The sequence below is a fragment of the Oryza glaberrima genome, chromosome 2 (genome assembly GCF_000147395.1).
Source record: "Oryza glaberrima chromosome 2, OglaRS2, whole genome shotgun sequence".
Classification (NCBI taxonomy): Eukaryota; Viridiplantae; Streptophyta; class Magnoliopsida; order Poales; family Poaceae; genus Oryza; species Oryza glaberrima.
The window spans coordinates 25,546,919-25,558,128 of NC_068327.1; the positions used below are offsets into that span (position 1 = coordinate 25,546,919).

General features: G+C 45.3%; 1 protein-coding gene across 2 annotated transcripts; it reads right to left on the reverse strand.

Annotated features, from left to right (window-relative positions):
* Positions 1–1,055: 1,055 nt before the first annotated feature.
* LOC127763979 (uncharacterized) lies at positions 1,056–5,481 on the reverse strand. Of its 2 annotated transcripts, none has more exons than XM_052288781.1 (9): positions 4,848–5,456; positions 4,596–4,705; positions 4,166–4,234; positions 3,507–3,622; positions 3,369–3,423; positions 2,612–2,732; positions 2,424–2,471; positions 1,860–1,954; positions 1,056–1,711 (listed from the first exon to the last, which is right to left on the reverse strand). In XM_052288781.1, exons 1-9 carry the CDS (start codon positions 4,939–4,941, stop codon positions 1,610–1,612), a joined length of 810 nt encoding a protein of 269 aa, XP_052144741.1. In that variant the 5' UTR covers positions 4,942–5,456; the 3' UTR covers positions 1,056–1,609. The 2 variants fall into 2 exon arrangements, with proteins under 2 accessions (XP_052144741.1, XP_052144742.1); XM_052288782.1 differs by having other exon boundaries at positions 1,635–1,776; positions 4,848–5,481.
* Between the last annotated feature and the right edge of the window lie 5,729 nt (positions 5,482–11,210).

The following is an 11,210-nucleotide window of genomic DNA, read 5'->3' on the forward strand; positions in this document are numbered from 1 at the left end:
GTTTGATCCCCATAGGGGAGAGACTTTTAAAATTTTAAGATTGTTTTGTTTCTTTGAAATTTTATCGAAGCTTGTTTGGACATTGTAAGCAAAAATTATTCAGCCTCATTAGACATTATGCATATTTGGATATCGTTGTTTGACGGAGGTTACATCGTGAATTTTGCCTGTACTGTAGGGCATATGAGTGCCAAAGAAGTGATCTTTTTTTTGCTTGGAAGTCCTAAAAAAAATCTCTTGGAAATTGGAATGGCTAACAAGAATGCATGGAAACTGTCGTAACTGTTGGAGCTATTCTGGATCAAGTCCTCGTTTTTGCAGAACATGTTCCCGGATTATCTACAGCGAACCGAATATCCAGGCTAGGAATTAGTTAACTGCTCGTATGAGGTTTGGTTGGAAGAATCGTAGAAGCATAGCCGGCACAAAGCTACTAGTAGCGCGTTTACGTACGGTTACCAGTGCAACTATAAGCTGCTTGATCATCACTTCTGTGTTTCTTTTTCTTCCATCGAGGGTTCAGTTTTCTTTATAGCGTTCCTCTTCTAACTATGCATTTTGTTTAGTAGAAAAACGCAACATCCAGACAACAGATACGGCTTCTTTAAGTCATTTTCAGAGTGTTTTTTTTTTAACGATGCAGGTATGAGCTAGTATTAGCAGCTGCCAGCTTTAGTGTATACGCATTCTGTCGCTCATACATTATGCTACAACAATTACATGGATGCTGGGGGACCTGTTGCTTTACCTGCAGTGTCTGGAGTCTGGACCGACCAAAGAGTAGCCACCCCTGAAGTCCTGAACGGCTGAGCCCGGCAGCAGAGGCAAGCACCACCACCCCTAGGAAGCACAGGCACGCTCCAGCTTTATGCAGGGTCATATGATATCATATCCTGACCCCTGAGAACAGAATTAAGTCACATATCAAGTTTGTTCTTCGTTGATTAGTATGGTTTGTCCACTTCCTGTTGTTGGAATCCCTTATCTTTTATCTTTTCGCTCTGCATTCATTTGTTTGAGGAGAGCAGTTCAATCCAGCAGTAGCAAGCAGCAAATGAGCACTCAGAATCCATTCAATCAAGAAAGGCGTGCTGTACCACAAAAATGGTCTGCACTATATAGGAACAAACTTCATGCCCCAGGACAACTAAGGAAACAACAGATTTGCATCATTGCGGGGCTAGCAGAAACAGCTAGCATGATTTCTGCACACTCGGAGAACTGAACACTATCAATTATGCAAATATGGTACACTACAGAAGACACTCAGATTAGCTTTCACAAGAGCCTCTTGTTTATAAAGGAAAAAGGAAAACCTAGAAGCACTTCATTTCGTGGTATGACGGGCATCAACCAAACTGCAACAAAACACCCAACCTACAAACACTCTGCCCTGGCAGCTGATCGGACACTTCAGTTACCCTACGTGGCGTGCTATGGCCAAGAAACCTCTATCTTGTAATTTGGAGACAGGTTAACAGAGTACCTAAACTTGAGAGGAAACAAGTGCATCTGCGTTTTGGAATTCACACTGTTTGTGGGCACTAGTTGCAACCCTTATGCAACTCAAGCCTTGCAGCACGTAGCCATGTTATGGTTCAGTTACTAGCTAGCGGGCCAAAAGCTTGTATGATGGCATGTCCTCAATCCGCTGAATATCTTCAAGCAAGAGCTCCCTTTCTAGCTGACGTCGTGTGGACTTCATGACCGTCTGCAATTTTAGTAGCACAATTTAAGTCAAGACGGATGGGTGATTTCATCAACCATTGTCTGTCTCTGAAGATTTTCGTACAAAAAAAAGGGGGTCAATAGGGGTGAGGGTGTGACGCTACTAGAATTGGGATAGAAAGACAACGTACATTGAAGTCCATGTAAGTGGCATGCATGTCAAGCCATTGCTGATCCATCAACTTGAAGGTTATGCAGTAGAGAATGTCAAAAGCCTGATCATTTTCTGGACCAAAAATTGGTGAAATCAATTTTAGGAACACTATACTGAAATAGATTTTAGGAGCACTATAATTTGGAATCAATTTTAGTAGCACTATAATATGAAACAAATATTCAGGGAATTATTACTAAATCCTTCACCAATCTAATATATGTTGTCTGTTTCAAGAAGTATGACTAGTGTGGTATACCTTAGACCATTAAAGTGAATTTAGCAAACGTAGACTATCAATAGTCATAACACAATAGTCATCTATTTGCAAAATCAATAGAGCTGGTTTATATAACAAAAATATACTGAAACACAAATTCTTCTAGCTGCAACATCTGTACAATCATACACCCTAAAGCCTGATCACAGGTCACTAATGGAGTGCAAAGGAACAAATGCATGACTCAGTTTAGGTTCAAAAAAGAAACAAACAATAAGCATCTCCTGTAGATCCTAAGGGATTATGAAACATAGGCTTTACCAGAAAGTAGCTTTAGAAAAACTGCTCCGATGAACGACCTTGGTTTAACTGCAGAGGAAATCGAAGTGAAGTGTCAATTCAACATGAATTTCTAGCACGTTTCAACAACTCTGCAGGAACTAGTATTGTCTAATAAATAGATCCAATCATCCAATAGCTGATAAGCAAAGAACTTTTGGTCAACAAACCTGATTGAAGATCAAGCATCTGGATGAGCATGAATGTTATATTTACACCAGCCACAGCAAATGGATACTCCCAAATTGCACGGTCACCATTCTGCTTCCGAAGAAGTTCCTGAAAAGATTTCTGCATGGAAAGGTAAATTGGTTAATGGGGTAACTCTGAGTAGTAATAAACCTGAAGGTATGAATAACATTTAATATCACCCGATATATACTACTCTCTCCATCCTAAAATAAATGACCACTTTGGATTCAAAATTTGTCCCAAATTAAGTGATCACTTTGGAGTACCACTTATGTCATTAATTACTTCTAATTCAAATTTCTTCCCATTTTACCCCCAACTACCCTCTCACGCACATACATACCTCAATTAATAAGGGGCATCTAAGTCATTTACCTCCCCTCATAATTTAGACAATAAGTGGTAAGGTGGTTACTTATTTTGGGTCAGAGGAAGTATTTAACAGAACCATTTTCAGCACTCTGTTTTGTCGGATGTACTGTGGATTATTTATGTTTGGCCAACCAGATGCATGAAACGGTCCTCATTTCTTTTTCATAGTAAGGAGATTCTGTACAGCCAGAAATGGTGAAAATTAATTTCAGGTAAGCATTAAATGCTCTATAACCAGAAACGGATCTAGTAGATTATAGCTGTTATACTGAAACATAAGTACTGGGGTACATAAGAATCTCAACTCGTTAGTCATCATCAGTGCTGGTACAAGTATCTTTGGAATCAAGGATTCAAACTTACTGGGAAGTTCTTGGAGAAGTACACTAAGTTCTCCAAGGAGATGAAGCCTCCACCTCTGTAATGACAATACATTTCTTCTTATCTATTTTAGCCACGAAATACTCACAAAAGGGTGGAATGAAGGAGAAAAGCCAATACCTAAAATCTGTAGATGGATCTTTCCCTTGCCAGCCCATCTCTTTCCATTGTTCTGATATTAGTCCCCGAAGCTCAGCTCCAGGAAAAGAAGCACGCCAGAGGTCCTTCAATGCTTCCTGATTGAAGAAATGTGAGGTGTCACATCGAGTAGCTATTCCAACATTTTTCAAGTGTCATCTCCAAGAAGAAATGAACAATACTGGAGAATCACACATGATCTGGAGTTCTGTATTGCCATGCATAACTTCACAAAAGAGTTAAGGATTTAGTTCTCCAGGGATAAGCCACACTGAGAATAAGAGGCCTAAATAAAAAATACAAAATAAACGACCAAAGTTGTTGCATTGTAACCTCAAAAGACTGTCTACATCCTGAAAATCTATTGCCTCTACAAATATCTGAAATCAAATATATTCAGTTACTAACATCTAATATTTCCTCATAAATTCCACATATGTACGGACCTTTTTTTTAATCATACTTTTTCAGTTGAATCAATTCTGGTTATTCAACTTTAGAGAATGTTTCCAACTCATATCTTGTTCTGGACGTTAATATAAAGTTGTGGCACCCCCGCTTCATCAAAAGAGAAAAATATGGAACATCAAAAGTCCTATGTACCAACAGTTAGGTGTCGTGTATCAGCCAAAAACAAGTACCTGATGATCACTGTTTGAACTATCATACTGAACTTCTAACCGGTTCTGTAACCTCTGTAGGCACTCTTCCTGGGACAGAAAATGAAAATTGTTACTTCCACTGTTCCACTTTTTTTTTCAACTAACACATGCAAAAACTCATTATCTTGTGGCGCACATGTATGGTACGGAACAGTAAACTAATATTTGGAATACTTATGTTAAAAATAGAATTGAAGCCATTTAAGCGAGCATGGAAAATGTAGGCAGGACATGCCTGATAAAACGCGAGAATCAGAGTAAGGATAGTAATTCGGAGATGAATTCGGCGATGACCAGAAGCAACTTTCAAAATTTGTGAACAGAACCCAGAACTCAACACAGTATTATTAGCACCATGGAAGCAGAACTGTGGGGATCAAATCACACAGAAGGGAAAAGCCATCATCACCTGAACTGGCGTCAAATCGAAGGAGAGGCGCGCATCGCTGTCCCTCCTCTGGGCGCACACGCAAGACAGCCCCTTCCCGATCCACGCCGTCGACCCCGTCACGACCTCCGCTGCACCGACGAGCGCGCGCGAAGCAGCAACAGCAGCAGCAGCAGCACAAAACCATGGTGAGCTTCCGCGCTACCACGAGCCACAATTCGGGCATGGAGACAGCCAAATCGGAGAAGGGAGGTAGTAGTAGTAGTAGAGTACCCGAAGACGAGTGGTGGAAGGCGGCCGCTCCCGCGGCGCGCTCGGAGCCGGCGAGCCGGCGGACGGCGACGAATGAGCCCGCGTTCGCGTCCATCTACCTCCCCCCACAAGCTCCTTGCTCGAGCAGGACGCCTCTCCTCCCGGAACCCGCTTCCCCCTCCCCTCCCCTCCTCCCTCCCTACTCGCCGCGATCCGCGCGACTGCGGGGATCCATGGGGACGGACGGACGGCGGCGCTCCACCCACGGCGAGATCGCACGGGCGGATCCCAAGGACGCAGGAAAGGAAAGGGAAAAAGAGAGAGAAAGAGATAGCCCCCCTCCTGATTAGGCAAGCGAGGGCCGCGAGGCGAGCGAGGCGGCTGCTTCAACTTCAAGAACTTCTTCGCTTCGCTCGCGTCCGTTAGTTGGTTTGGCTGCCTCTGCCACCGCGCCTCGCCTCGCCTCGTCTCGCCTTTCGGTTTGGTGCGAATAAATGAACAGCGCTAGTTGCGGCTGCAGCTGCTTGCTTCGCTTCGATTCGCCGCTCCCTCTCCTCTCCCCTCTTCTTTTCTTTTTTTTTCTTTTGTTCGATTTGGGGCATATGCGTTTTAATTGAGAGGATGGAATTTCTGTACAGAGATGCAGATCTGCATGATTTCGTCCTGATGTGGCAGATTAAGGGCGGGTACTTTTGAGCTGTTAGGTGTGGAGGCTGTGCATAGACAATACAAGTACTACTAATATATTGTCGACTGCATCTTGGAAAGGGCAAGTACAAGTTTTCTCAACATGGGCTATTTTTATTGCTAGTTTAAGTCTATTTTTGCACTTAAATTTTACCTGAAGTCCATTTTCCAACGTGAAGTACAAAACTGGTTGTTTTGCACCTTAACTTCGTAACTGGATAGGTAGCATCTTGCACCATTTTCTTTAATGTTTTGTTTGAAATTAAGGTGTTCTTTTTCTAGGTTATATTCTAATTTTGTTATACATGCTTTTGTTGATGATGTAGATGTCATTTAGTACATGATTGAAGTTCATAGTTCCACTATCATCATCACAAGTTCAGAACTACCATGTAAGATGGTTTAGGGTGCTATTTTTTCCGGTTTTTAAAGTTGAAGGTGAAAATAACCGGTTTTTAAGCTCAATGCGACAAATAGATTCGAGCACAGTCGAAGGTTTACCCAGGCATCTTGTACCTTTTCCCTGTTCATGGATTGATATATTAAAGATACAAATGGCTAGTGTGTCGTTATTAATGTATTGTCCCCAATTCATAGGTCGTCTACTTCAACCACCCAAGGATCTCCTTGTAATTAAATCGGCGGGAAAAAGACGGTACCATTCGATCGATTTGAGCTGTCATTTTCTGAATCTGCTAATAAAGATCTTTTTTTCCTACGTGTGTACCTCTTCAGCTTACTCAGCTGTCGCCATTGCATCATGCTAGCTTTGAGGTTACAGTTTGGTTTCGAATTCCATAATTCAATATTTGGTTCAGTGGATCTGCACCGAACGAAAACGCGAATCATATGCTCGCTGTGTCGCGCCCGCGCGCTGCCCACTGTCCTCCAACCCCATCCACCTTTTCTTCATCGGAAAGGCAGCTCTGGTCGCCGAACAAACACCTCGATCGATTCTCAGCAACCGGCATCGCTCATCTACTCTGGTCTCTTGCTTTGAATCCGTGCTTCGTGGCCATCTTTACCCCCGTGGTGGATTGGATTTTGGATGGTACGTGACGAACTGCTGTAATCTACAACGCACGTAAACAACGGATCATGTCCTACCATTGCAGCGATGCCAACTCCACAAATGGTTACAGTAACATGATCAGCGTTCGAGGTTATCGTAAGCATTGATTGAAAGCTGGAAAAAACGGGTACAGAGAAGAGAAAGAAAAGTGTACAGTTACAGGCTTACAGCTCAGAGAACAGGGGTCGCGGCATGTGATGTGGTGAGACGTCCCAGTCCACGGTTAGGCGCGACCCGGTGGGAAAAAGAGGGCGGTCGCTCGGGTAGTCGGGTCGATCGGCCGCGGCCGGCGGGCGGGCGGGCGCGTGGGGCAAAACATGGCCCGACACCGCCTCGCTGGGCTCGGCCTGCCTCCGCTTTCCGCGGCCGCGTCTTTTCTCCCCCGGGGAGAGGAGAAAAAAAGACGGCCAGAAAACGATGGATTTCCGCGGTTCGGACGGGCGGCGTCGCGTGCGCGCCGTGGCGACGCGCGGGTGGGCGGCTCTCTCCCGTCCCGTGCGAGGTGGGAGTGGGACACCAAACCGGTTGCTGGTGTGGTGGTGTTGGAGTGGAGTGGATTGGGTTTGGATGGGGGGATGCGCACCCCGGCGCTGTGTGCGCTGCACCTGCCGCCACGGTGGTCGGGAGTGGATGTGATGTGTGTGTTGTTGGCCCGGTGCATGGTGGGTGTAGCACGTACGTAGTCGGTGTCGGGGTCATCTGGGACGTCTCAGGAAGTCAGGATAGCGTTTTGTGGTTTGGAACGGAATATAACTAGAAGAGCTGTAGCTCGCGTCTCGCGATAAGTAGAAGGGTTAGTGTCCGTGCTGAATTCGCGTCAATCTGTGTTAGTTCTGGCCGGCCCATGCTTGGATGGACGTTTATGTCCGTGTTTGTTTAACTTGGCTAGTTTTTTTTTAATCTTTTAAATTGTTAATTAATCTACTGACATGGCAAAATAACACTACCTCACCGGTCTGGCTAGTGTGACAATGTTATTTGGCCACACCGGTCTAATTGGCGTTGCGGGATAAAACTGTCACGCTCGCTGCATGTGGCATGATAGGGTTCAAATTTTAAAAATAAATTATATAAGGGTTTATCTAACATTAAAAATTAAAAGGGTTTTGAAAATAATTTGAAAATTCAGTTTTTGGGGTACTGGTACAGCCATTTTTGTTCAAAAAAAGAACATTGGATGACGATCATGTAAACTTAGCAAAGAAAGCTGGAAAACATGATGGCTCATCATAATTTGGACCACAATCAACGTATATAGCTCAACAGATGATGCTTGCTTGTGCGTTGTTGATTGCTAGCTTAGCACCACGCTTATGGACTTTTGGTTTTGGTTCGATCGTTTAGGTGTGATATACAACAACTCAGGTACTTCCCTTTTCCAAAAGGGAAAACAATAACTCAAGTACGTAGCTTGAGCATGCGAGGACTATATACTAATTTGCATTGCCTTTAAGTATAGTTTAATGGTGACTTTAGAACTTTAAACAATGATCATGCATAGGTAGCGTGGGTGTGATATAAGTCCATCAAAAGGGGCGCCGTCAAATATTAATAACGAGCTTGTTAAAGTTCTCCTACTTAATCCTCATATGATGGTCTCCTACCGTCCTACGTAGGATCTAATAATGTTGATTTACCCTTTCTGTGATGCCCTTTTCACTAACGAACCCAAATCAACATGCAGGGCAATTAAGCACCGTCACCTAATCAATCATGTCGTATCTATAAACTTCTTGTGCCATTCTCAACAATGAACACATCTTTTTCAGATAACAACACTAAATTATCTTGTACTACTAGAACAATTGAGCAAATCCTTTTTCAGATATCTACACCTTTCACTTCCCTCTGCTCTGGAGCAGAGAGCCTCCGGTCCGGTATACTTCGCACGTGTATCCTCATATAACAAAGTAAAGAAAGTACCGTCTGATCTTTTAACTGATTGTTGTCACTGCCCTAATGGCTAACGCCTAAGGGGTGTTTAGATGGGGCTAAAATTTTTCAGCCCATGTCACATCAGATGTTTGGACGCTAATTTAGAGTATAAAACATAGACTAATAAAAAAACTAATTTCATAAATGAGAGCTAATCTGAGAGACGGATTTTTTAAGCCTAATTAATCCATAATTATCAAAAGTTTACTGTAGCATCACATTGTCAAAATTATGGCGTAATTAGACTCAAAAGATTCGTCTCGCGAATTAGTCCAATGTTATGAAATGGGTTTTGTAATTAGTGTATGTTTAATACTCTAAATTAGTGTCCAAACATCCAATGTGACAGGGACTTGGAATAAGTCCCTGCAAACCAAACAGCCCCTAAGTCCTAACGCTCCGATTTTACCGGAGAATCATGTGAAATTGTGCGCCTAAAACCTTTAATTTACTACTTGATCAGCGACAGCATGAAACATCAAAGTTGTAACATGGCATTACTACTATTAATCTGCAGAGACTTTGGTCACATATGCTGACCACCTAGATCTCGGTAGGGGTTCGTGCTCCAAAAGATTCTTGGCCTAAAATCCGTGACAAGGCCGGCGTAAATTATTGCTCCCGGCTGAGTCATCAAGGCATAGGAATGTGGCGCGATGCACATGCGATGCGAGGCAAATGCCTAGGCGTGGCCGCTCGCCGTGCAAGCAAGTGTACATATGCTGTGTTTAGATCCAAAGTTTACATTCAAACTTTTAATTTTTTCCATCACATTAACCTGTCATACACATATAAACTTTCAATCACATCGTTTCAATTTTCAACCAACTTCTAATTTCACCGTAAACTAAACACAGCCATAGGTAACCTTAACTTCTTTCCATGTGTGCCACCGACGTGTCGAGGACATAGATCTTCAAAAAGAAAGACTTTGTATCGACTAAAGTATATACTTTAACTTTCATGCGCTAGAACTTTAGCTCGTAAACATAAAAGCACAGTACGATCTTTTATGAATAGGCATGGCAGAGTGTAATCAACAGCGGATATGGATAGATATCAATCACATCACAACCAGAGAGCGGCTTACATTTTCAGATTTCGGGTCACATGGCGCGGCACGCTTCTTCTGAATATGATGATCCTTGTCGTACTGCGTGGCAGTCGTCGTGGTCATCCGAGAGATGATGCACTGGAAGCACACAGAAGAAGAAGAAGAAAAGCTCGGTGGAGCTCGGTGGAGAAGACTTGAGAGTAGCGATGAGCTCGCGCCTTGCGCCCTGGTGATCGTACGTGTTTGACTCTAAAAATCTCGATGATTTGATTATTCCCGTGCGTGCGCGCGTGCGTTCGTGCGGCCGCGGCACGGTCAGGTTACTGACGTACTCACTCAGGTGTTCGGCCTTTGGCAGTTTCGCGGCTTCGTCCTCTCCTTTCTCCGGTTCCCGAATGGCAGATGCTGCTTGCATTGTGCGTAGAGATGGCAACGGGGTGGGACGGGACCGAGTTGGGCAAGAACGGCCCCGGCCCCGCTCCCCGCATTTGCCCCCCGCCCCCGGCCCCGCATTGTTTGCCGGGTGAAGAACCCCACCCGCCCTAGGCCCTGCAGGGGACTCGCCAGGTGAGCAGGGAGCCGGGGACCCACAACACCAGGCTAGGGACAGGTGTGGACGGTGAGTCGGTGACGACGAAGTTGGGACTGGCCGTCGACGCCGGCTAGGTACCGGCTAGGGAGACGATGGCGGGCTGGCCGCCAGCGCTAGCGATGGACGACGACGATGCAACACCAGCTAGGAGCGGCAGTGGCTAGGATGGTGTCGGCTTGGGGAGGCGAAGGCGGGCCACCGACGCTGGCTAGCGGCGGCGATGGATGGGACGACGACGGCTGCCGTCGAGTCACTGCTGGGCGACGCCTGGGAGAGGACCGACGAGGAGACGAGACAGCATGGCGCAAACGACGAAGCATCAGGGTGGCATGGTGGCTTAACGGCGGCTGCTAGTGTTGAGCCTAGGAAAGGGTTGGGGAGCGAGGGTGTGACCTGGGAAAGGTGTTTGGCGGCGCACGGCCTCATGCTGGTGGCGACGTTGGCGGCGGCGCAGCGCACGGCCTCTTGCTGAGAGATAATTTGGGGATCGATCAAATCATCTAGCTGCTCGTGACTTCATCTACGGTTTTCTTTGTTGTACGCATCCATCGAATTGGGCTGCAACTGGGCTAGATGTGGCCTTCTTTATGAAGGGCTTGGTGTCCACCGAAAGGAATAAGTTCACTTTGACTCTCTTAACTAGTGGCCGAATCTGATTCGTATCCCTGAACCACAATACCGGGTATCTCAACACCCCTAACTATTAAAACCGCTGTAATTTGACTTCCTCGGTGGTTTTGAAGAACGGTTTTGTTGACGTGGTGTCTATGTGGCGTTGTTGACCTGGTATTTGTTCCACGTGACGCTGACGTGGCGCTTAGGTGTCATTCAAATAAACATATATGTGCAGGACCCATTTGTCATTCAGACAAAAAAAAAATTATGGGGCCTACATATCATCTCTCTCCATTCCTTCCTTCTCTCTCCCCCCTTCTCTTCGGTCTTCACATTGGCCCGTATGCGGGGAGCGGGTGCCGAATCGGCTGCGGCGGCGGGCGCTGGAGCGGCAGCGGCGTGTGAGAGGAGGCGGAGCGAGAGGGCGGG